The sequence below is a fragment of the Nuphar pumila genome, chromosome 4 (assembly GCF_984573655.1).
Source record: "Nuphar pumila chromosome 4, dmNupPumi1.hap1.1, whole genome shotgun sequence".
Classification (NCBI taxonomy): Eukaryota; Viridiplantae; Streptophyta; class Magnoliopsida; order Nymphaeales; family Nymphaeaceae; genus Nuphar; species Nuphar pumila.
The window spans coordinates 117,886,805-117,914,497 of NC_143252.1; the positions used below are offsets into that span (position 1 = coordinate 117,886,805).

Here is a 27,693-nt window from a genome sequence, read left to right on the forward strand (position 1 = left end):
AGACGGCAGAACACGATTTTAAGCACTGATCAGGGTCGAAATTGATATATACCAAGGGTTTCCTTGGAGACTCAAGATATTCAGTTCAAAATTTTGTCCTTAAAAAAAATCTTTTATTTTCCTTGCAAGCATAGTTGGGGGTTAGTTAGTTGGCATGCTCTCTGTAGGTTATGCCAAAATGCTAAGAGAGAGAGAGAACTTGGTACATATTAGTAATTTAGAAACATAAAGGGTAGTTTTGATAAGATTCTCCTCCCCACTCTTACACACTCTCTCTCTCCGATGAGACCAGAGTAAATAAAAGGAAGAGAGAGAAAGTGTTTGTGTGAGAGAGATGGGAGCAGAAAGTTGAGATAACCAACAAAACCAGATTTTATCAATATCATACGCTTGTATTATTTATATAAATGCACGCACATACCACAAGGAGGAGGGAGGGAGGGTGAGGAAGAGAGAAAATCGAACCCCTTTGTTCCCTTTTTGCTCTGTATCTTTTGCTCTGCCTGCAACCGAGCAAGAAGAAGAAGAAGAAGAAGAAGAAGAAGAAGAAGAAGAAGTAAACTCTTTAAGAAAGGAAAGGAAGAGAAAGGAAAAGGGTGGGAAGAGAAAAGAAAGAGAAGGAAATGTGTCATCACTGTGTTGACTCCCGCTACCTCTGCTGCTGCTGCTACTCGTTCCTTGAAGAGAAATGAAATCTTAGACAAATCGAGGCATAAGAGAGAGAGAGAGAGAGAGAGAGAGAGAGAGAGAGAGAGAGAGAGAGAGAGAGAGAGAGAGAGAGATTTGGTGGTGGGTGGTCATGGGGGGTGGGTCTGTGTGTGGTGAGACAGGGGCGGAGGTCCCCCCCTGGCTCAAGGCCCTGCCTTTGGCCCCCGAGTACCGGCCTTCCCTCTCCGAGTTCCAGGACCCCATCTCCTACATTTTCAAGATCGAGAAGGAGGCGAGCCAGTATGGAATCTGCAAGATCATACCGCCGCTGCCGCCGCTGTCGAAGAAGACGGCCATCTCTAACCTGAACCGCTCGCTCGCGTCGCTGAACCCCAACTCTGAGCCCACATTCTCCACCAGGCAGCAGCAGATCGGGTGGTGCCCCAGGAAGCAGCCCCACCCGGTCGTCCGCAAGTCCGTCTGGCAGAGCGGCGAGACCTATACCGTCCGCCAGTTCGAGGCCAAGGCCAAGCAGTTCGCCAGGTCGAGGCTCCCCCACGCCCACGGCAAGACCCCCAAAAACGCACCCCTCTCCGTCGAGTCCCTCTTCTGGAAGGCCACCGCCGACAAGCCCTTCTCTGTCGAGTACGCCAACGACCTCCCTGGCTCTGCCTTCATGGAGCCGGGCGCCACTGGATTGCAGGACGAGGCCGTTGGCCGGTCCGCCTGGAACATGCGGGCAGTGTCGAGGGCCAGGGGTTCCCTGCTGCGGTTCATGCCTGAGGAAATTCCAGGCGTCACGTCACCCATGGTGTACATCGCCATGCTCTTCAGCTGGTTCGCCTGGCATGTAGAGGACCATGACCTCCACAGCCTGAACTACCTCCATCTGGGCGCCCCCAAGACGTGGTACGGCGTCCCCAGGGATGCAGCCTTCGCCTTCGAGGAGGTCATTCGGGTGCATGGCTATGGCGGAGAGCTCAATCCGCTCGGTTGGTAGTCTGTCAGCATGTTACTGTTACTTCCGTTTCTAAGATGCCTTCCAGCTCTTTTAGGTCGCATAATGTCTCTTTGTGTGTGATTTTTACTCAATGACAGTTGCTTTCGCTACTCTGGGCGAGAAGACGACCTTGATGTCGCCGGAAGTACTGATTGCTGCCGGCATTCCATGCTGCAGGTCGTGTATATGTTTCAATTCAAGATTTCTACCAACTTCTCCCCTTCATCTCACTTTTCTTTTTCTGCATTTTTTTCTTGTGGATTCATGAATTCTTAGTTGAGAACAGGACCGACCAAGCTGTTTGTGCTTACATTTTTCTTTTTTTAAATTTCCCCTTTCCCGCTCTATCAGATTAGTACAGGATGCTGGAGAATTTGTTGTTACATTTCCAAGAGCATACCACTCAGGGTTCAGCCACGGTAAGGATCTACATGATTACAACTTTTTGATGATTGATATTTGTCTGCTTAGTAACATTGAACACATGTATGTGGGTTTCCAAATTGCACAAGAATTGCTGCTTCTGCTTCAATTGTTTGTTTTTCCTTCCCCTCTTGTACTATGGATCATGTGTCTTAATGAGTGGAAATTCCTGTCTGATGTATGATTCAATCACAGATCTTTTGACGTTATTGCATGGTATACTCATGGTTCCTCCTCATGCCGTGCCTAAGTGAATAAACTACAAGAACGACAGTTTGTTCTCCCGTGCTGTATCAGTTAGTTTGGTTCGAAACTCAACATCTTTATGCCAAAGTGGTTGGTTACTAGATATTTAGGGTTTATACTAGCATCCTTGTGGTGCCTTGAAAACCTTGCATATCTAGAAACATGTACATAAAGGGATGCATCTTTTACATCTGATACTTGTATGATATAGATTCCAAAGTCCAAAATCAAAGGGAATTTTAAGTAGAGCTCAAATTTGAATCGTTGCTATAAAGATTGCAATTTGTTCTTATCCTATGAGCCTGTAACGTGCTATTGTTTTCATGAATTTATGATATATGTTTGAGTCTTGAGAGCATACTATTAGATTGTTAATTTTGTGTTGTGCCAATAGCATGCTAGTCACTATTTTGTGTTTCTTGTGGCATTATCATTCTTGTCATGAATGAGGGTTGACATTCCTCATGAAGATACCTTGATTGGTAACATCATTAGTCTGGCGTATAAATTTGCATACTCGCCTACCTATGTCACATGGGTGCGGGTGCGCCGCAATTTAAAAAATTTTGGACATGGGGACTCTGCTATATATATGTATATATTTTTAAAAAAATATCTATATATAACAATAATAAGATTCGGTCAAAGTTGTGCCCATTAGGGGACACGGCTATATATATATATATATTTTAAAAAAAATATATAAAAAATTTATTTTTTTTGTTTTTTGCCCTAAAAAATGGACAAAAATAGACTCAATCAAAGTTACTGAGTCCAAAATATGGACAGACTCGGCCCCGGTGCGCTGACCGAGTCCGACACTTGGTTGACCCTGTTCGAAGCCGCACCCGTGTCAGGGCGTGTCGACACGGGTGCGTCGACCCCCTAGCCGAGTCCGTGTGACATAGCCGCCTACCTATTCCTGGGTACGAGCCCTGTTGTGGCTATGATTAGGGGTATCTTGTTACCATGTGTTCACAATTTGAGACTGAATTGAGTGGAAATGTCAGATTGGCATGTTCTTGTGCTTGTAAAATTTGTGAAAGTAATACAAAGTTGTAAAATTTCATGAACATAAAGTGTGTGAAAACAGAAACATGGGCCAGGTATAAGCAAATAAGGCAGATACACATGCTCAACCTTCATCCTGGGGTTCATCTTGAAGAGCATTGAGGTTATGGAAGTGGTGGTTTGAGTTATAGTTAGTGGTTCTGTATTCAGGTAGGGAATTGCGACTCACGAATTGGCACTTTGGGCATACTGGAATCCTTTTAGTTCAAATGATCCTGTCCCAATCTATGTCACACGGACTCGGCTCCAAGGTCGACGCACCCACGTCGACACGCACCGACACGGGTGCGGCTCGGACTTGGTCAACCCGACCTTGGGTGCGGTCAACACACCCAGGGTCATTTTGGTCCATTTTTTGGATTTAAAAAAAAATCTGTGCTACAAAATTTTTAAATTTTTGTTTTTGGGGGGGCTGCCCCCCTATAACCCGCCGGGGGGAACCCCCCCCCCCCTCTTGTAAGGAAAAAAACCCTGAATCAGGCTTCACAACTCATCACCTGTCCCTTAATGGCCACAACTTTGACCGAGTCTTATATATATATATATATATATATATAGCTGAGTCCCCGTGTCCAAAATTTTTAAAATTGCGCCGCACCCGCACCCATGTGACATAGGTCCCAATGTATCAGAGACTTTGGCCTTTGGCAACTTCCAACCTGCAACCCTCAAAGCTGCTGAATGTGGCTGGACTTGTTGGATAACCTTGAGATTTTCATGTCTAGAAAGTCTGCAATGTTAACACCATTTCTTCAAAAACATCATGGGCTAATGGTTGATCGTTGGAGATACTGTTTTGTGGGTTGTTTTAACTGGCTGGCCAGTTGTGCAGAGGTGGTAGTTGTGGTATCCTTTGTTTTCCAGATGCTCTATATATGAGGAGATGATTGATTTGTCTATCCTCTTACACTAGGTGCTAGCAGGGTTAGGCTGGAGATCTCACGAGATGCATAAATGTGGGATAATAGTTAAAGTTTATACTACACCTTTTGGTAATATGCTTTTCTTTTGGAGCAATCATGGGTTTGTCTTAATTACAAGCTCATTAGATGCAAGCCTAGAACTTCACATGGAGGCAATTGCTTTTGTTTCTGTTATGATGTTGACCTCTTTCTCATGATAGAATGAAGAAAAGTGGGTTTCAGTGTCATAAGAAGTTCATTCTAGGAAGTGAACTCTTTTGATCCTATTTGCTTTATTTGCCTTACCCAGAGCATTGTTGTGGGGTAGTCTAGTTAAATATGTGCTCATGTCTGGTGTATTTGAGTTTCTTCCCCTGCTAGTCCATTCATTATAATTACAATTTCTTATTGCATGGCAGATTTTTTGGCATTTTTTAATTTTAGTCTTACTTTATGAAGTTATTCATTGATTGATATTGTTCAAGATGAGATAACTGCCTACTTAGTAAAAAGCTTGAGGGACAATAAAGCACCTAAGTTTTGAGCAATAATAGAAAACATACCTAAGTTTTCTAAATTGACAAGCAAATGCACCTAAATTCTTCTTCAGTTAAGCCAAAATCAGTTTCTGTTAAGTTAACCCAGGTATTATTTCCCCATGTTATACTAGTAAACTAGGTTTACTATTTTACCTTAGGTCTTGCTGTCTACCTACCTATGTAATAAAGTCTTCTTTTCCTTCCTCTTCCCTTTACCTAAACACTACTCAGTCATTCATATTTGTAACCCTAAACCCACTCACTTTTTTAACAAAAAATAAGATTAATCTACAAATCATTGAGGTGGTTTTTAACTCTATTTTTGGGTAAAATAGTAATTATTATGGTTTTTTAACTCTATGTTATGGGTAAAATGGTAATTATTGAAGAAATTTAACTACAATTTCAGCATAATACGACCTTAAGTCCTTTTAGATAACCATGGGAAAATCATGGTGCCTTTTCAAAAAAATGGAAAACTTGGTGACATTTTTATTAATGACGGGGATTTAGGTGCATTTCTGAAAAGCTTTCAAAGTTCAACTAAAATCTTAATCAAGATTTAGTTTTGACTACATGGTTAAGTGTGTCAAAGCATTGACAGATTTGTGCTTTGTTAATTTTAGCATTTGAAAATAGCTTTCCAACACACCAAAGTGTACACGAACTGGGTATTGGAGTGTAGAAAGCCAGTGAGTCTAGCATTCTACAAATGGATCTTGGATCTGAGTTGGATTTGGTTTTGAATTTAGTTATGAATTAAAAATGGTTTGATGTGAATCAAGAGTCCAATATGGCTAAACTTTGATGAACCTATATAAAACAAATCAAATTATATCTATTCTTTCCATATTTCTGAACCGAATGCACATTGAAAATAAACTAAGCACTCTATGAATTGTTACACACCTATTGATACTTGAAAAGCTGCTTTATATTTCGATCTATGTTAGAATAGAGTTATATCTCTTCAGATTTGAACAAATCATATGCGAATCCAAGTGGATGTAATAGCAATCTGAAATCAAGTTTAGATATATAACTTTAAACTAGTAACTCATTCAGATTTTATTCATAAGAAGTAGATCACTAAATGATCTGAAATATGATGTAGATCTGGTATATTTTTCACCAAATTTGTATGTGTTTTAGATTTTCTTCTAATCTCATGGTACATATATTTTAGTTCATAAGAGATAAAGAGAACTTACTAGGCTGTATGTTGAAGAAGATTGAACCTTGTGTGATAGAGGGATAACTCCAAATGGGATGAAAAATATATAGAGACTGTAACACCCCGAAATTTTAACCCAAATTTTGAGAATTTTTTTTTATGACAACGGAAACAATCATTTCATTGGGTTAAGCATTCAGGCACATTACATGAGTAATCGAAGCAATAACATTCATTTTATTCCAAATAGATTTATGACATCAGAGTTCCAAATAACATAAATACTAATAAATTGAAATTTAATCTATGATATCCCAGGAACACAATAAATCAATATCTCAATCAACACCCTATCCCGTAACCGCTCATTGTACCCTACTATTTACCTGAAAAATAGTAATATAATTGAAATTAGACTACTACCAGTTTAAGTAGGAAAATACTGTGATTTTGCAGGTATATCATGTGACAAGTATGTAATGTGTGTGTATAGCATGATATTGAGCATCTAAGGCGAAAGTAAATAACATGATGCTTTGTGTGAAGGTCCTTCATAGAGACAAAAAGATAAAGAAATAGAAGAGTTAGATTGATCTGAAAGTTGAGAAACAGAAACAAGGTTACGTTTAATATTGGGAACAAGAAAAATATTTGGAAATAGAATGTACCTTTCCACCACCGGTGACTATTCTTCCATTACCATGATAGGGAACATGATGTGTGAGTTTACCTGCATCATCTGTGACATGGAGGGCAACACCTGAATCTAAAAACCAAGTGCCTGACAACGGAGTTTGCGGAGTAGAAGTTGCTGTCCAGTGGGCTGATATGAAGGGGTTGACCATGGTGGATAAATAGGTGATGTGGGCTGCTGATAAGTTCCTGTTGACTAAGTAAAACCGTGTGGATTTCTGATGCAGCGGCTTCGAAGGGGAAAGGAATGGATGCCCATCGGAAGATCGGTGTGGCTTTTTTTTTTTTCAATAGTAGCTCAATAACAAATGGGAGAACAACGAACAGTAAAAAAATGAAACGACAATAACTGAAAAGGGGAAAAGAAAGGAGTAAGCAATAACAAAGAATAAAGTTGCTGTCTTCTGAATCTTCTCTGCCCACGAAACCCTAGGAGAGGGCCTTTTAAAAACTATTGTTGGATCCGGGTCGCGGGTCCAGTCCTGGACCCGAATCGCGATCCGGGTCAGCTCCCATCAGCTGCTGGCTCTGTGATGTCCGAATCGCACCACGCCTGGAGTAGGTGCGCAGGGGTACTTCCCTGCATCGCGGCTCCGTACCTGCAATGGGGTCGGACACGTGGGTCCGGTCATCTGCCCTTTGTGGTGGATCGGGTGGCCCGATGGATCCAATCGGGTCCTGCCCTGCATCATTCTCCCCTGGTTGGGAAGAAGTCGGCTCTGACGACTTGTCTTCACAGTAAGCATTATAGACCAGTCACGTTGAAAATAGGGGAAATATGCCAATCATCGGGCAGCTGAAGGAGGTAGGCATTCACACCTAGTCGCCGAAGGATCTTAAAAGGACCATACTTCTTAGGACTCAATTTGCTATAGGTGCCTACTGGAAAGTGCTCGGGACGCAAGTAGACCCAAACGAGTTGACCGACTTGAAACTGGACATCACGACGACTTTGATCTACGAAAGCTTTGTAGGTCTCGTAGCTTTCAACAAGTTTGGCGCGGACCTGTATGTGGATGTCACGCATATATTCGACGACATCAAATGCGTCTGGAGCTGGAGTTGGGAGGTCGGACACAGGGGCTAGGTCAACGACATGGGTGGGCGACCGACCATACACCACTTGGAACGGGGACTTACCTGTAGAACGGTTAATGGAATTGTTATATGCGAATTCGGCTTGAGGCAACACGAGATCTCAAGTTTTGACATTCTCCCCCACTAGACTTTGTAACAGGTTTCCTAAGGTGCGATTGACAACTTCGGTTTGGCCATATGTTTGGGGGTGATATGCAGTGCTGAACTGAAGCTTGGTCTTCAATAAAGCCCACAACGATTTCCAAAAATGACTCATAAAACGCGTGTCACGATCGGAGGTGATGGTGCGGGGTAAGCCATGGAAACGTGCGACATCCTTGAAGTAATAGGAAGCTACTAATGCGGCGTAAGTGGTTCGCTTACACGGAACGAAAATAGCCATTTTGGAGAACCGGTCAACAACAACAAGAATTGAATCAAAACGACGTGGAGTTCTGGGAAGACCTACGATAAAGTCCATGGATACGTACTCCCACGACCGTTCAGGAATGGGTAACGGGGTATACAGACCACTATTCTGACGATGACCCTTGGACACTTGACACACATGACACCCTTGAATGAACTTGACAACATCTTTGCGCATTTTGGGCCAAAAGTATCGTTCATCTAACAGAGCGAACGTCTTATCATGCCCGAAATGCCCTGCTAACCCTACAACAAACAACAACAACTACGCCTTCATCCCAAAACTATTGGGGTCGGCGATATGAACCAAAAAAGAAAATCATTTTGGGTCTTCCACATGAATCCTTCTCCTCCAATCATGAATCCTGCTAACCCTCCTTCATGTAATTCAGAAATCAACTGAAGCCTAAGGGAGAAATCAGGTACACATAATTTGTTCCCACGGAAGAGGTAACCATTATGAATACTAAAACGGGGGTCGATGGTGCGATCTGAAGAGATACACCCCTCCTAGACTTGGTGAAAATCAGGGTCCGTGGGGTATAATTCTTTGCACTGTTCGAAACCAATGACCTGCACTGACATAGTCATTAGAAGACTGTTCTTCCTACTAAGAGCGTCAGCCACCTTGTTCAGGGTACCAGATTGATGGCGAATCGAAAAGGTGTACTCCTGCAAGAAACTGACCCACTTGGCATGACGAGCACTCAACTTCTTTTGACTATTCAGATACTTCAATGCCTCATGGTCCGTGTACAAGACAAATTCCTTATAAATGAGATAATGTCTTCAATAACGAAGGGCTTGTACCACGGCATAAAACTCAACATCGTAAGTGGAGTACTGACACCTGGACTGAGTCAGCTTCTCACTAAAGAAGGTCACAGGTCTACGATTCTGACTCAAGACTGCACCAATTCCCACTTTGGAGGCATCACACTCAACCTCAAAGACTGCACTAAAATCAGGGAGGGCTAAGACAGGAGCACTGGTCATTTTCTCTTTGATGATCGTAAAGGCTTTTCCAGCCTTGGGCGTCCAATGAAAGCTAGTACCTTTTAGGCACTCCGTGATGGGGGCCATGAGGGTGCTAAAATTTCTCACGAAACGTCGGTAAAAAGTGGCTAACCCGTGGAAACTACAGATATCTCCTATAGTCTTTGGGGTAGGCCAATCGACAATCGCGCGGACTTTTGCGGGGTCGGCCTTGACACCATCAGATGACACAATAAAACCTAAGAACACGACACTGGACGTCATAAACTCACACTTTTTCGCATTGGCATACAAATTTTCCTTCCTCAAAATTTCTAAGACTTGACGCAGATGACTCAAATGATCGGACAACGACGAACTATAAATCAAAATATCATCAAAGAAGACAACAACAAACTTCCCAATACACGCACCCAAGACTTGGGTCATCATGTTCATGAAGGTACTTGGGGCATTAGATAACCCAAACGGCATGACTAACCACTCATACAACCCATCACGTGTCTTGAATGCCGTTTTCCACTCATCCCCCTTTCGTATACGAATCTGGTGATACCCGTTTTTTAAATCTATTTTAGAGAAAATGGAGGCACCAGATAACATATCAAACATATCGTCTAAACGGGGAATGGGAAAACGGTATTTGACCGTGATGCGATTGATCGCGTGACTATCAACACACATGCGCATGGACCCATCTTTCTTAGGAGTGAGTAAGGCGGGTACTGCACAAGGGCTAACACTCTCGCGAATGAAACCCTTTTGCAGTAATTCTTGAACCTGTCTCAATAACTCAATATGCTCGGAGGGGTTCATACGATATGCGGGAAGGTTGGGTAGACTCGACCCCGACACAAAGTCAATGGCATGCTGGACTACCCTTGTCGAAGGTAATCCATCAGGTAGGTCATCCGGCATAATGTCGCGGAACTCCTCTATAAGAGGGGCAACGTCCGCGGGAATGGACACTGACGAACTCATCAAGGGCTTTGCCACCAGGGCATAACAATAACCATCTTCCTGACAATGGTTCAAGAAAAGCCGGTACGAGAGACCTGCTAGCCTGGGGACTCGCTCAAGTTTGTCCACGGTAGGAAACCCAGTTTCCTTGATAGGGAGAAGGACTATCTTATGGCCATTAAAGATAAAAGAGTATGTGTTCTTGCGGCCATCGTGAGTTGTCTGGCGATCAAACTGCCAGGGACGTCCCAAAAGGATGTGACACACGTGCATAGGGGCTACATCACACCACACCTCATCATGGTAGTGTTCTCCCATGGAAAACCGAACTAGGCATCGCTGAGTGATGGGAACCTCGTTTCCTTTCTTGAACCAGACCATCTTATAGGGTTGGGACAACTTCTCGGTGCTAAGTTTCAAGGTAGAAACTACACTCTCAGACACCATGTTCTCGCATGCTCCGGTATCAATGATAACATCGCAAGCGTGACCCTCACAGTTGCACTGGGTCCTAAAAATGTTGTTCCTCAACCATTTCGATGGGGCGGACTCTCGGGGTGTGGTTAACACATGACGGATGGACAACAAGCTTTCGACGTTACCGTTGAATTCTATAACTTCCCTCTCATCCTCGTCTTCAACTAATGACTTGCTCTCACTCTCACTCTCACTCTCAGATGCGGGCTCTACAATACCTTCAACAAGATGGGTGTTCTTGCTCACGATGGGACACTTAGACGCGACATACCCTGACTCCTGACATCTAAAACAACGAAGGGTCGACTCACTAGGTTTGACTTTGGACCGGGTATGGAAAGCTGGTCCTGACTGGTCAGGTTTGCTAAAGTTTGCTCTAGGCTTTGAATCACTAGGGGAGCTTGCTCCCCTGGTTGGGAAACCCGACTTAGGTCGACTGGTGGGTTCACTACGGGAAGTCCTATATTCTTGCCTCCATTTCAGCTTTTTCTCGACGTTCATGGCGTAACTGCTGGCCTGATCTAATGTCTTAACTGTGACACAACTAAATTCATAAAAAATAACTGGGCGGAGACCCGAAATGTGCCTTGTGACCTGTTAGCGGGCTGTTTCCTCGATCTGCACACGCAGGGAAAGACGATGGAACTCCGCAGTGTACTCCGACACAGTTCGGGAGCCTTGACGCAGGGTCAGGTACTTCTTGTAGGCTCGCTCGGCGTGATCTAAAGGCACAAATTTTGACTGCATCAATCTTTGCATCTCCTCCCATGACTGTACGCGCTCTAATCCCTGCCGCTCTCTCAATCGCTGCAGCTCCACCCACCATGTCTGTGCTAGGCCTCTCAATCGAGTAGACACTAGAGAGACACGACGATGCTCAGCGACGGTGTGATAGTCGAAGAAGAACTGCACGACATAAGACCAGTCGAAGAACTGCACCGCGTCGAATCGCCCTGCAAACTCCGGAAGATCCAGTTTCACTCCGTAAGTGGAGGAGTGTTCTGATGCTCTCTGTTGTCGAGGCTCCACCATTCCTGCAGGATGCTCGTTCCAGAAAATGTCATCGTCCCATACTGCTTCATTGTCCGTAGTGCGGTACTGCTCGCCTGGATGTTGGTGCTGTCGAACTCTACCGATGAGGGGTCGGCGGTCAGGGCGCGCCGGTTCCTGCTGACATTGTCTCGGTCTAGCTTGCCCGTGGGCGGGCACCATCTGCGGCCGGTATTGGGGTACCGAGATGCCGAGAAGTCTAAGGTAGGGTGGAGGGTTCGGGTGGGTCTCGGGTTCCTGGCGGGTAGGGTTGGTATAATATGGGTGTGGGTTAGGAGTCTGGTGTTGGGTCGGAGGCTGTATTGGGTTCTGGGTTAGGGTTGGGTGGACAGGTTGGTTTGGGTTTGGGTATAGGGCCTGGTGGGTATATTAATGGGTTGATTCGCCCGATGGGATATGAATCAGGTCCATTCCTACACTACTCGTCGGACCCAAATATGGATAGGTTGGATCGAGGGTCGAGTTGTGGGGATAAGAGGCTTGGTTTGAACTCGATCCACGATCCATAAGATTATGGGTCTGGTTTTGACCCTGCTCAAATCCGAACTGGAGCTCCGTTCGGGTCCAATATGGGTTTGGGTCGACATGGGGTCTATTTTGAGGGTCAAAATTAATAGGTTGGGTCTGGTTCGGGACCGCCCGCGAACCGGAACCAACTAGGTACGCTGGGTAAAGGGGTTCTAGACCCAGATCTGCTCCCTGAGACCTAACGGCTGGTCCTAGCGAAACAGGCCTGTGCCCTGTCGTAGCGAAAGCTGGGCTGGACCCTCTTGGGTCTGGTCCAACCAAATGGGTTTGGCCCACTCCCGCTCGTAGAGGTGCGATCACGGAACCTCCCCGCGCGGGATCGGGAGGGAGAGATGAATCTCTCCTGATTCGGGCTGACGAACCCGGGTCTGCGGCAGGGCCCAGCGTGACGCTGGGGCCCTGCCGACCCAGCTCAATCTGCAGCGCACCCTGTGTGACGCTCTGCCATGAGCCAGGGCCTGCAGGTGGACCCAGTGCAAGGCTGCGGCCCTGCAGGTAGACCTAGCGTACTGCTGGGGTCCTGCAGGCTCGGCCCCACCTGCGATACCAACACAGGAGCACACTGCTTGGGGTGAGGTACCACTACCAGGGAGTTGCTGCTCGTCGGGATCCTGTGGTGCTGTTGAAAGATGCCCAGATCAGGGGTGGGTGCTGGAAACGGTGGGAACGTGGCGATACGATCCTGCTGGATTTGCGTCGGCTGATAGGGTTCCTTCACATTGGGACTCAAACTTGCGGACGCGCCATCAACGAGGTCTGCGCCTGGTATTGCGCACGGTTCTTTGTGCGATTCAAGGGCTGTCAAGCGGTCATCAAACCCATCCATCCGCTTCGACAGGCCGACGATATCTCTACTCATGCGCAGCATATTCTCCTGGATTTTCGTCAACACGTCCATTACGCGCAACATTGGGTCTTCGCTGCCAGCCTCCTCACGCTCTTCGCTTCGTGCCGGATCGGTCCCCGCTTCAAGAGTCATCTCGCTGATGAAGGTGGACGCCGAAGCTCTGATACCACTTTGATGCAGCGGCTTCGAAGGGGAAAGGAATGGATGCCCACCGGAAGATCGGTGTGGCTTTTGTTTTTTTTTTTTTTTTTTCAATAGTAGCTCAATAACAAATGGGAGAACAACGAACAGTAAAAAAAATGAAACGACAATAACTGAAAAGGGGAAAAGAAAGGAGTAAGCAATAACAAAGAATAAAGCTGCTGTCTTCTGAATCTTCTCTGCCCACGAAACCCTAGGAGAGGGCCTTTTAAAAACTATTGCTGGACCCGGGTCGCGGGTCCAGTCCTGGACCCGAATCGCGATCTGGGTCAGCTCCCATCAGTTGCTGGCTCTGTGATGTCCGAACCGCACCACGCCTGGAGTAGGTGTGCAGGGGTACTTCCCTGCGTCGCGGCTCCGTACCTGCAATGGGGTCGGACATGTGGGTCCGGTCATCTGCCCTTTGTGGTGGATCGGGTGGCCCGATGGATCTAATCGGGTCCTGCCCTGCATCAATTTCTAGTGCCACACATGCCAAATTGAGAAAGAGAGGCACTCAAGGAATCCATATCCTGATCATGCCCTGAAGGAAAAGAAGGTCCAAACCCTGGAGAAGCATTAAAGGGTGCTGGTTATGGGCCTCGTCCCTCTCTCATATCGCTGCCTTGTGGTGCAACTTAACAAAAACAAACTGAATAAGTAACTATGGGTAGATGATACGTTGGAACATACCTCCAATAGCAGTTAGTACGAATGTCCCCGCTTACCACACATTTGACATATAATGTTCTGATGGTTGTTATTTGTGTTGGAAGTATGGGGATTAGGGAGAATCCCTTGATTTTGGCTGTCATATTGATTCTGGCCTCTTCCTCGTGCACGATTCAAGGTGGCAACAATCATTACCTCATGATTAGGATTAGCTTCCTCCTTCGTTGAGATACCAAAATTTGATTCAAATTCAAGTAACTGGTATCTATGCTTGTCAAAATTACCTCTTTTCTATATAAATCACTTTAAACATATTATACTCATCTCCCAAACCACGAAGGGTCTAGCTGCACACATCCTCATCTGTCACTGGACTTCCTATAGCTGTCAACTGGTCTGTGATATACTTCACTCGATCTAGGAAATCTATCACATTCCCGTTTCCTTTCTTTAAGGAACCAAACTCAAGACTTAAGATGATACACCTTGCGTGTACAGATCTGCTCATACCACCTGTGAAGGACTTCCGAGAGTTCCTTCACTGTTACTCCTGTTGGAGTGTGTAATAGAACTTGTATGGAAAGAGTTGCCATGATGAAAACCACAACCATCTGTGTAACGACCCCAACTCATACCCTTTAAAAATGCGGAATATTTTTTTTTTACAGTGCGGAACAACTTCCCAGAGACTCGGGGTCCTTACAGTTCCAATTCTAACTGGATAGCCTTAACACCACAAACGAACTTGCAACCATCATCCATAAGAACCAAAACAATTTCTTTATTTATGAATAAGAGTAAATTTCAGAGACAAGATTTTATTCGACTGAAAATGAAGCAACAACTGAAAAAGCAAGAAGAACTGAAACAAAAGAAAGAGCCACTCTGTCCCTTGCTGAAGCTGTCAAGCCCAAGTATGAGTCTCATCCATTCCCAGTAGTCAGTCCAACCTCACTGTTCACCATTTCTTGTAAAAAATCAATAAAGTACAGTATTAGAACCAAAATTCTGAGCACATCTACTTTTAAAGAAACCAGGTGAGATAAAGAACATGGATAAAATTTCATGTAATGATTTGATTGAGTGCAGATATAAAAATTTTCAGAACTTAATTAGCCATACATGCAACCAGTTACATATGTCAGGCGGGAAGAAACAATAAGGCATGAGCATATACAAGAACTAAGTAACAAGATCTTTCAACATCTTTTTAGGAAGTAAATAACAATACACCCACCATTCTATCATGATTTATAGAATAATTCAATTATGCATGATCTAGTGCATAGCAGAAAAATGCATGATTATGTGCAATGCATGATTCATTTTTGTTATCTTTTATTTAAGTTTCATCTTTTCATATGCATGCCTTATTAAATGCATACAGCTTTAAGTTCTTCTTTTTAATTACCGTTGCCCGCGGATACACCAAACGAGTACAATCCCTGAGGGCAATTAGGTTCTCAGGGTAGCTTAACACACAATTTGTATTTTATTATTGGGTTCCAACTTAGCCCTCGACCGAATCACCTTCGGAACATTAGACCTCCACATCTAATGTCGGGGACACAAGGGACACTCCACGCCCACATGTGCCACTTCCTTGGTACTATAAACAACAGCTGTGTCAAACACACCACTCCCGGGTAAAGTGACGGACTCTCCCTAAAACCGTGGTTAGGAGAAAGAACCTCAATATCGAGTTCAAGGGACAAAATTACAGCACACTGAGTTTTTGTATCCTCACAGTCTCCCCAAGACCGGATCTCTAAGATTCTCATACTCCAGATGAGATATTCCAGAACGTATATTACATTGTTCTTATTCATTATATTTTTATTTAGGTCAATTCTTTAAGTTTGCAACACCATATACAAAAGTAAAGTGAAAACCCGCATCCTCCCTTGCGGGGACCCTTACGAGACTTCAGCCCGTATAAACAACTAGAACAGTGTAGTATTGTGCTATACCAACTTATGTGGTTTAAGTGATGCAGTTAAAAACATATGTGAAAAGAACCAAACCCACGACTCTCCAGGCCGGTGACGGTCCATTTAGGCCATCGATGCATCACATAACAAAACAAAAGTAGTGTTTTATTTATAACACTAAGCCAAAGTGCCAAATGCATGTGTACTCATGCAAATATAAACTCAATCATAAGCATGTCATTTCTTAATCATATGTATCCTTGTTATGTGTGTTACCTACATCACATACGTGTATTCACCAATGCATACCTCTTTTGAGTGTGTGCATGTGCACATAGTTTACATATTTTCATCAAGTGTACATGCTTACGTTAATTGCAGAACATCAATAACTTGGCAGTTAAGTGACAACACATGCTCACATTAATGATGGCATAACCAAAACAATGAACTACTACTTAGCAAGATCAATTACACATACATCTCATTGGGCAGGACTTATGAATTTCACACATGAGCATCTATGTCAACCTATCATAGATGAACAATATATTAACCATGGCGAACATAGGTAACATATTGAGCGTATACCAACGCTCATTAGACTGCTGCTATGCCTATCATTACATCAGTGAAAATCAACACATCCCTTCAGTTCTATACAGAGAGTTTATTTTCTATTTGGCAATGAGACAAATTTCTATTGTCTTAATTCAAGATGGAATAGTAGTCTCGTGGCTGAAGGTGTGAAACAATTTCATTAAAAGTACCAATACTGATCCGATCAACCAGTTTCACTTAATCGTGAAACCTTGTTCAACTATGGACACGTCATAGGCTATTAGGCTGGATTAATTTCAGCCCAAGGAAGCAAGCATACCAATTACTAATAGTTCATTAATCAAAACCTAATGCATCACACAGTAGCAATATCAAAACAAAGTAGGTACTAATAGTTCATTAACAAAAACATACTACTTTACACAACATCACTTTGGACTGGTCATTTTGTCCCTTCCAAAAACCTTAAATTTTAGAAGTATCCCCATTTAGCCTTTGTTTAGGGATGTCACTACTAAACAGCAGTGCTTAGTTGTTTTCACTATAGATTACATTTATATATATATTCTTCCTTTTAAATGAGAAAATACATACTTGACAAACTTAACCGTCGTACTAACTGATTCCTATGAGATTTCTGCTATGTTCCAGAATAATACAGAAAGTACTTAGGCTATGGAAGACTGGAATAGCCCAGTCGGATTGTTCAGAAACGACACCGTACCTCTTACATAACCAAATTTCAATCCCTAAGGACGAGACACCAGATAAAATCAAACAAGTAGTTCAATAAACCCCAAATTGAAACCCTCAATCAATGCCTCAAATTGATCAAACCCTGAATTAAGAACTTCAGCTCAAATGGACGGTCATCTAGAGATGTAGCCAAGGGCTTCCATCTCAAAGGACCACACAGAAATCGAACCATAATATGCATTCCTACGAAGGTTAGGCATTGAAGGCCTGCTTTTTTCCATCCTTCAAAATTCTATTTATAAGTACAGAGATAATGAAGTCTTCGAAACCTCAACCCCTGGGGGGTATGGAGGGATCCATACCGTCCCTCTTCTTCACAAGCACGAGTAGGCATGTATATTCAGTCCTTTTGCCCATGGGTTTCTACCAAATCACACATGAAAACCCATCCATATACGATCCCTCATCCGAATCAAAAGACAGTACCCATACCTTTTTTGGTGATTTTTCGGCGATCGGAGGCTACAATCGCGAGGATAGGGCCGGCTGGTGTCGCTCCACTCACTGCCGTGACAGGGAGGTGCTCGAGGAGGCCTTCGATGGCAGCAGGTAGTCGGAGCTTTGCCGACGAAGGAACTCCCTTCCGGTGCGCACGAAAACGAGAGGGAGAGACGAGAGAGATGGAGGAGGAGAGAGCAAGGGTACCGACCTTTTATGAAGAGGGTGGAGGCCTTCAAGGCGGAGACCGTTACCACAACTCCGACGGCTGTGGCCCATCCACCCCCCTCTCTTCCTTGCGATCGGGGTTAGGGTTCTCTATGAACCCTAACACTTGTCTTTTAAAAAAAAATCGGTCAACCCTTATCGGGTTGCCTTATTAAAACCCACCCCCTCCTTTTTATCGTTTAATGAGAGGGCCGGGTCCGGGTCTGCGACCTGCGACTTGGGATCCAAACTCGGTCGCGATTCTGGACCCGTGCCTCCCACTCGGTATGGATCCACAGATTGGATCCGAATGGATCCAATCATGGATCCCCCTAAAAATACTTGTATAATATATATATACATATATTTATATATATTTAATCATTTATATATATATATACGGTATTTTACCTATATCCATAAGGATTCTATCTGAGTCTTGGATTCAGAACGAGGATCCCAAGCCCATATGCCTCATATACATGGCTATCACTTTGAATAATTCGCTTAATTAAGATTTTTGCACTTATATATGTACATATAAGTTTATACGAGGTAAATTTATTCGTAAAGATCCCTTTATGGGTCCCGGATCCAAAACTTGGATCCCAGGCCCAAATCACACTGTTATGAAATATATATTATAATATATTTAAATGAATGCCTAAAAATTTGTGGTTATTACAATCTGATCATTCTTGAACCAAGAAATGTAATATGGATTTTTAATGTATATAACCTGTTGGGAGTCGCCTTCTTTGACTATCTCCTTATGCTTTTCTTTTGATTTTTCTTTGGTAATAGGCACAAATTCCAAGGGGGCAACTGTAGATCCATCGAGGTGTCCCATCGGGTCATGATTGCAAATGAATGAAATAAATTTTTTTTCTAGGTTATGAAATTAGATTCATCCAACTTTTTAGAAACAAGTTGGTTTAAGAACAAAGAGGTGAGGTAATGTGAGGAAGACATTGGAAATACAAAAGGATGACAACTCAAACTAGAAGAAAAAATATTCAGATTCAGAATATGCAAAAGATTGAAATCGATCACACGGGCATTTTTTTTTGACCTGTGGATTCAGAAATATGTGTGCAACCTAATGAGAATCTGAATTTGAAGCAGAGAAAAAATTCAGTGTTGGGTCGAGATTTGTTGACAAGTTGAGAAAGAAATCTTATTTGATCAGATCTGAATCAAATAGCTTTAGATTAAACAAAGAAAAAGAAGGTAAAATCAAAGAAAATCTGAATTTAAGAATTAGGAAGATCTGGATCTGATCAAGAGTGATCAGATCTAGGTCACGAGATCTAAAAAAGTTTATAAGGAAACAAGAGGGAAGTTCCATATCTGATTTGACATGATCAGATCTGTATCAACTAGGGCTTAAAACAAGAACTGAATCTGGTATGACGTGACCAGGTTTTGGATTGATTAAAGAAAAATAACAAATAGGGAAAGCTGAACAGGAAAATGATCAGATCTGATTACACGTGATTAGATCTGATTTAACGTGAAAGAGAAACAAGAACGATAAAGAAAAAGGAAGAAAACTGATCCAGGCATGATCAATTTTTTGTTTTAAAGAAGAGAAACGATTTGAAAGGAAAAAGATTAAATCTAGTTTGACGTTACCAGGTTCAGATTGAAAAAGAAAGGAAAATGATTTCTGAAAAGAACGAGAAAGGATTAAATCTGGTTTGACGTTACCAGATTCAGATTGGAATAGAAGCGAAGATGAATGGAGGACACAACCTCATGATTCTCTTCGACTTGCTCTGATACCATGTGAAGCTGCAGCCACTCCCTTGTCAGCGTTGCTTGTTGTAGAAAGAAAACGGAAGAAGGAAAGGATAGAAGACATAAGAGGAGGTTGTACCCTGCTGGGGCATGCCTCTTGAATATATATATATATATATATATATATCTAATACTGTTATAGAAAAAAAATACAAGAATGCCCTTGGGGCATAGAACATATCACAGTAATACAATACACTACAATACACAACAAATAAATAAGGGAATACTTAATTCTAACATGCCTAACTCCAGCTTGCATATCCAAAAAAAAATTGGAAATTAAAGCTCTAAAGGTTTTGTTTATCTCAAAAGTTAGATTCGTACCTAAATTAAACTTGAACCTTCTTTCTGTTTTTCAAATCTTAGACCATGGGTGTGACATCTCCTTCTCATAAAATGGTTGTTATGTGCAGGATTGCCCGTCAGGGAAGTTGCTTGGGGAAAAAAATATTTTTAATGTTTACCATAAAGCACATGTCAGACCATAGGTGTAACATGTCCTCATAAAATGGTTGTTGCATGCAAGATTGCTTGTTAGGAAAGCTGATTGTGAAATGCCATAAGGACTTTTTTAATGTTCACCAAAAAGATCTTTTGTAATGTTGTCTAAGAAAATGATATTGAGTTGTGACACAAGACTTTCATATTTTAACAATATATATTTTGACAATGTAATAAAATAAGGCCAAAAGTACTAAGGCTCACGAAGCCACCAAGGGCACAAACACAACACTCATAAATCTCCCAAAGTGGGTAGAAAATATGATAATTTTTTTTATTAATCACTTAAATGCATCAGCAAAATACATACTTTACATGAGGGAATCTATCCCATATATAGTCTTAAGCTATGTCACATAGGTGTAGGTCTGGATGCATATACGAGTGCGGATATCTATATATATGTTTTTTTGTGTATTTATGTATAAAATATAAATAAAAATGGACTTGGTTATGGTTGACCAAATCTACTTTTGGATATAAATGGATATCAGTGCAGTTGACTGCACATGACACAAAGGAAGCCGTGTCCAAGTATCGCACTCACGTGCGGGTGCAACACAGTGCATTGCCCTTTTAAAAGTGTCCATGTTACGATCTTAAGTAGACTAATCTTATGGTTAGTTGAGCTAGTTGTTGGATTAGTCTAATGGCTAGCTGCCCCAACAGCTAGTTGAAGCCAAAGTTGCCAGTCGAGGAAGTGAGAAGCGGGAAGCGAGGCACTTCTAAAATTTTAGGAAGCGGGAAGCGCGAGACGACTGAGAAGCGAATTGGGAATCTTCTTGGAAGCGAACCGGAAGCAACTTAGGAAGCAAAATGGAAGCGACCTAGGAATCGATTTTTCCCGATATTGGGCAAAAATTTTTTGTTAAAGGCTCCACGCTCCCCTCCCCCCCCCCCCCCCCCCCCCCCCCCCAAAAAAAAAAAAAAAAAAAACTCACTTCATGATATTGGAAATGAGTGGGAAGCAAGATTCCCAATAATGGGAAGCATACTTCCCATTTAAAAAGGTCGCTTCCCCACGCATTTCGTGCTTCCCTGCGTTTCCGGTAACCCTGGTTGAAACTAGCTTAGCGACAAAAAACCTTGAAGCAAAAGACAAAATAAAGAAGGCAAAAGTCAAAAAGGTACTAAAGGCGAAAGGCACATAAGACAAAAGACTTTTCATATTCTCTCTCTCTCTCTCTCTCTCTCTCTCTCTCTCTCTCTCTATATATATATATATATATATATATATATATATATATATATATATATATATAGGAGGGTTGAGAGGGGACTGAAGAAGCACCTTTAGATTTTTTTTTGTGGAATGATGGGGAATTGGGGTAGACACAAAAAGGAGAAATCCTGTTTCATGGAGCCACATCTCAGTCTAACATCCAGAGGGCTGGGTATTATCAATCTTCAGCTATTCAAAGTAGCCTTGTTGATGAAATGACTTTGAAAATCTACCAAGAGGAGAATTGATGAGCTAGGTTTTCTCTGATTGAAGTATGGCTTAAAGGGTTGGCCTCAGTATGGAAGGAAAATCATATATAGAGGTCTGGTTATGGGATTTGGAAGAACTAGATTTCTGTGTTTCAGTAGTTTAAGGAAAGTGTTCATGTTAAATTGGGTACAGGGAGGTGTGTTTCCTTTTGGCATGACCATTGGATGGAGAATAGGCCCTTGTTCATGATTTTTCTGTTAATGCAAATTGCTAGGAATTGTCCAGCGAAGATGGCATATTGCTGGTCAACAACAGGAGGCTGGGAGATTTTGCTGAGATGTACGCTGAAGGAGGAATTTGTACATTGTCTGCAATTCATGAATTTTCTTCCCAGCTGGCACTCATCAAATTTAGAGGACAAATCTGAATGGCTGGTAACTTCAATAGGGAATTTCTCTGTTAGCTCCTGTTACAAATCTCTGCTACCTTGCTGGGCTGATGCTTTGCAACATCTATTCAGGGAATGCGATTTCTTCGAGCATTTATTGATGTTGTCTTGGTTTCATTTTTTCCAGAGTATTGAGGATCAACATCCTTGGTCACTTCTCATAGCAAGATGAATGAGGAAAAGGGCAGATGCTGCTATGTGATTTGGCACTGGAAGTTGCTCCAAACATGCTGGGGAATTTGGATGGAATGGAACAGTAGGATCTTTGAAGGGAAGGCAAAACCAGTTTCTTTGAATAATTTAACAATACAGAGAGATTGCATTGTAAATAGCTGCCATCAGATTTGAGATGGATAGTTCACAGGGTTAGGGGACACTAAAGGGATTACTGTGGGGAAGGCATTTGCCTCTGTTTTTGTAGCGACTTTTCGTTGCTGTCTTTCTTGTTTACTGTTTCTGCTTTGTTATTAATAATACTGCTCTTTTCATTAAAAATATATTCAAATTATTCAACCCAATAAGGAAATAAAATGTTTTTCACCTCTTAAAAGGGTGAGTTGAAAGCGGGTCTTTGTGCATGCGAGGTGTATGCTCTGGTTCTTCTAGGTTCCAGAATCCTAAATTGACCAAGAGTGAGATCATGTTCTTGGGTGCTTCAAATGACCCAAAAAAACGTACTTGCTAAAATACTAATTGGCACAGGCATACTGAACCTGGCAGCTCTTTGAACTCATTTGTGAGGCCAGTCATATTGCAGAGTTCTGATATTGGAGTTGAAGTTTCTTTACAACTTAATGCCTTGGTGAAGCATGTTGTGCCACAGAAGTGTGTGAACCATGAGGAATAAGCTTATCCTGCGACCACAGAGGTTATCACGGATGCAGTACAGTTGTCTCATCCTGCAACCACAGAGGTTATTGTGCATGCAGGGCAGTTGTTGTTCTGCAGAGAAGATAAATTATGTATTTATTCATTATTGAAAGTATTGATTTGTTTATTTAACTTCTATAAATTTGATGTGGAAAAGCCTGCAAGGCTACAAATTCAAAAGTATTGCTGCGTTATATTGGTGACTAGGACTGTCTGGAGATTTTTGTATTCACAAAATGTGTAGCGTTAGTGTGGTTCTCCTTCTTGGTTTTGACATGCGGCATGCCTTGATTGGGTTAACACGATTGCTCATTAGACGGGGGTTTCATCTTATATCATGCTTGGCAAGCATGTTTTAATTCTGGTTTCTTGTAGTTTTTCTGCTGTCACTAGCATGTACTTTTAGATGGTTAAATTTTGTATGTTATCTTTCCATGCATTTTATATTCTTATTCATAAAAAGTTCTATTATTGTTCCATGTCCACTTGTACTTTGTCTGGCTCAAGTATCGAGTTACCAAGTATTTAGGCCAAGGCCATTTTTAGACACGTCTCCCATCTTTTGTACAAGGAGTCATCTGTGTCTAACCCTAAATATTTATGGCATTTTATTAGAGAAGCAGTAATTTTTCTTTTTCTTTTCTTTTTTCCTTTCTTGTTTTTGTTTGATAATCAAGCTGGCAATTGAACTCCATGCCTCTTGCTTGTGAAGCAACTGTGCTGCATTGTGAGATGCACTTAGAAGTTAGAACCCTTGTGATAATTGATTCAATTGATAAGTTTATCTTAGATAGCTAGGATGAAATACCTACATTATTTATTTTTGGGAATTCATTGGTACTGTATCTTGAGAAAAAGATATGTATGCCTCAGTCTTTCTTTTCTCTTTCCAATGTCAGCTTCATATGCCATATCCAGAAGATTCTTCATCAGAGCTACCTTGTTCTCTACCATGAATAAAATGAATTCAAATCTATGCAAGGCTGGCTTCCTCAAATCACTTTGTAAAATTGAAAGCTTTAAGGCCTGCTTCTCAGAACGTAGGCACATAGACTTGCCATGAGAAAGCTGTGCCTCTGCCACACATAGTTATGTTGAATAAAATTAATCAGAATGATCATGATTTTTAAAATCTATCTCTTATATTAATAATTTTGTTCATTGAACTACACTATGTTTTAGATTTAGCATTTCCATAGGCTTTGCAGATAACAGAATAAATCACACCTAACCTTTTTATCCATGATTTGATGTCTGTGGTGCAAGTTATTGTCATGTTTCCTTCTGTTTCAGAGTCCTGTCCTTGGAATATGGAGTTGGACATTATAATAATTAACATTTTATTTTTGAGATAGATTTGTCATGTTTCCCTGAGTTTCAGAGGCTTGACCTTGGAGTCTGGAGTTAGTAGCATTCTAACAATTAACCTTTTATTTTTGTGATAGGTTTTAACTGTGGAGAGGCTGCAAATATTGCAACTCCTGAATGGCTAACAGTAGCCAAAGAAGCTGCCATTCGTAGAGCCTCAATCAATCATCCACCTATGGTGTCTCATTTTCAACTTCTTTACACCTTTGCTTTAGCTTCATCTTCAAGGTTTCTGAGCTTTTTCCCTTATGCTTTTCGTGTTTTCTATGTGCATTATACTTGTTTGATGGAAATGATTCAGAGTTGTAACAGTTTTCTCATCAATTTTTGTTATATTCAAATTTAATGGATGCCATTCAGTGACTCAAGTGATTAAGATACAATGGATTTATTGCATATTGGTTGTTCCTGGAATAATTTTTTTTCTATAACTAGTATATGTGATTTTATGATTTGTAAAGAGTATATAATGTTTACTTTATCATGTTGTTAACCAGTCTTTGTGAATCATCTTGAGGAAAAGATAAGACTGCATCCTACATGTTTGGTTAAGTTGCAGCAATTCATTTGTTAGAGTGTAGGGTTTTAGAAGAAGCATTTCTGATATATATATATATATACAGAGAGAGAGAGAGAGAGAGAGAGAGAGAGAGAGAGAGAGAGAGAGAGAGAGAGAGAGAGAGGTGTATCTTCCAGACCATTTATCTCCCAGACCCCTTTAGAAAACATACTTGCATGTGTTTTTTGTTTAATCTAAACCCATAAATGTGATATCTATGCTTTATTTAGTAGAAAACATGTATTGGTTTAAGCAATTTTTATGTTTAGATGTGTTTTTAGCTCAATGAAAAAATCAACTTATATATTGCACCAAAAACTTGGTTAACTAAAAATAAAAAGTTCTTGTTAAATTGATTCAATCCAAAGCATGGTTTTTAGTAAATAAGCAATGATAAACATATCTACAGGTTTTTGGTCCAATCTATACCGTTGATTTTTTCATTGAGCTAAAACCACATCTAAACATAAAAAATGCTTAAACTTGATTAACTAAAAATCAAGAATTCTTGTTAAATTGATTCAATCCAAAGCATAGGTTTTAGTAAATAAGCAATGATAAACACATCTACAGGTTTGGATTAAGCAGAAAACTTTCCCAAATATGTTTTTTAAAGATGCCTGGGAGATAAATGGTCTGGAAGATACACTTCACTCTCTCTCTCTCTCTCTATATATATATATATATATATATATATGTGTGTGTGTGTGTGTGTGTGTGTGTGTGTGTGTGTGTGTGTGTGTGTGTGTGTGTGTGTTGTTGCTTTTTTCTGGCAAAATAACTGAGATGTGCTTGTTCGTGTCTTGTGTTGAAATGGTCGCTTCCTCTTTCTGATTCATGCTCCTTGTTCTTGCTCTAGCAGCTATAACATAAGCAAAAGAAGAAGAAAAGGTCATAGGTTTATAATTCATAAGAATAAGATTCATAATACAAAAAACATAATTAAATATAATAATATCATATTTGAAATGCATACCTGGCTGCAATGAACCATGTAACTGGATGTGTTCTTCAAAAAGCCCTTTTAGTTTGGTTATATATATCTAACTGCATATGACTGACATTTTGTTACATCATCTAGATTTAGATTTTCAGTGAAATTAAGATGGCCTTTTTTCACTTCTTTATCTTCTACATATGTAGGGGAGAATCTATGTCACACGGACTCGGCTCCAAGGTCGCCGCACCCGCGTCGACACGCACCGACACGGGTGCGGCTCGGACTCGGTCAACCCGACCCTGGGTGTGGTCAACGCACCCAGGGTCATTTTGGTCCATTTTTTGAATTTTTTTTTTCTTCCTCCAAATCATATCTAACCCAAAACAGGTCTGATATTGTTTTCCCTCATCTTCTTCCTCTTGTTGTCATTATCAGATCTGACCTAATCGGACATGATATTGTTATTTTCTTTCTTAACCTCTTTCTTTCTTTATCTGTCTGGTGACCTGCATCGGTTGCTTCCTTCTCCTCAAGCAAATATTATGTCTTATTTATTGATGATTTCAGTAGGTATTCTTGGATATTCTTTATGAAACAAAAATCAGAGGTGTTTGGTGTATTCAAATAATTTCACATGTACTTTCAAAATCAATTTTGGCTTCCTATTCTCAATTTTTAAAGTGATGGAAGGGGAGAATTCTGTTCTCATGTCTTTTAAGACTTTACTTGACCATGTCATCACAGGAAATCTTGCCTACATACTCCCAAACAAAACGGAATTGTGGAAAGAAAACATATACATATTGTAGAAAGTGCATTGAGCATGATTCTCATGAGTGGGGCGCCATATGGATTATGGTTGGAAGCTTTCCATACAGTTGTTCATATCATAAACCACTTACCTTCCTCAACTGGCAACCATGGTACAGACGGTATGAGTGCAGATGGTACAACACGGAATTCCAAAAAATTGTGGTACAGGTACACAGCTATATAATATATATATATATGTATGTATGTATATATATTAGATATCACATAAATACAAAATAAATTCAAAATAAACTGAATATAATCTAAATATATATGTTATACCTAAAATATATATTATATAATGAAAATATAAAGTTATAAACTGAAAATATAATTATAAGTTATAAATTGAATACAAACTTGTATGTACGGAGGGTACAATAGTGTGTCCAGGTGTCGACGCCTGTCAATACGGGAACACACGTGTCGACACGGGCACAAACAAAAAAATGGAGTGTCCAGGTACCATAGGAAGAATGTGATATTTGAATATAAGAAAGGCTAAAATGTAATTTGAAGAAAAAAAGAAAAGAATGGAAGCATGGGAGGGGGTATTGAGATATTTTTTTGTTTATGCAAACTTTTTGTAACTCCCCCTTCTTCGTAACCCCCACCCTACTGCCTCTCTCTCTCTCTCTCTTTCTTCATAAACCCCACCCAACAGTCCCCACCATCTCTCTCCCTGCGAGTAAGAGAAAGGAGAACGTGAAGAAGAAGAAGGAGGTGGGTACCTCTCTCTCTCTCATGCTCTTCTCTTCCTCTTCCTTCTTATTCCCCTTTTTCTTTTCCTTCTTCCTCTTCTCTTCTTTTTCCGCCCTCTTCTTCCTTCTGAACCCTTTGATGGAGCGTCAAATTGCATTAAAAGGAAAAAAACTTTGGTATCGGGTTTGGGTCTTAGATGGACCTGATCCGAACAGACCCAAAATGTACCTGTGCCACCTTAGTACTCGCACCCGTGTCTGAGAGTGTCGTTATGGGTACACTGGGTCATATGGCATGTTCATGTATCCATAGTTTCTTCCTAATCCCTCCTAACCTTAAAACACTCAGAACTAGCAGCATTTTTATCAGCTTGAAACATTAGGCACTAGTAATGACAACATAATGAAAGACTTGTTTAGAGAAGCTTTTGATGCTTAAAGATAATATTATTC

General features: G+C 41.4%; 1 protein-coding gene across 1 annotated transcript in view; it reads left to right on the forward strand.

The window, feature by feature from the left end:
* Positions 1-323: 323 nt before the first annotated feature.
* The window catches only part of LOC149840780 (lysine-specific demethylase JMJ705-like), a 52,125-nt gene continuing 24,755 nt past the window's right edge, over positions 324-27,693 (forward strand). The window contains exons 1-4 of the mRNA XM_090003327.1: positions 324-1,640; positions 1,747-1,825; positions 2,000-2,067; positions 24,305-24,455. Coding sequence (XP_089859453.1) covers positions 800-1,640; positions 1,747-1,825; positions 2,000-2,067; positions 24,305-24,455 — 1,139 coding nt within the window. The 5' untranslated portion in view covers positions 324-799. The remainder of the gene's footprint in view (positions 1,641-1,746; positions 1,826-1,999; positions 2,068-24,304; positions 24,456-27,693) is intronic.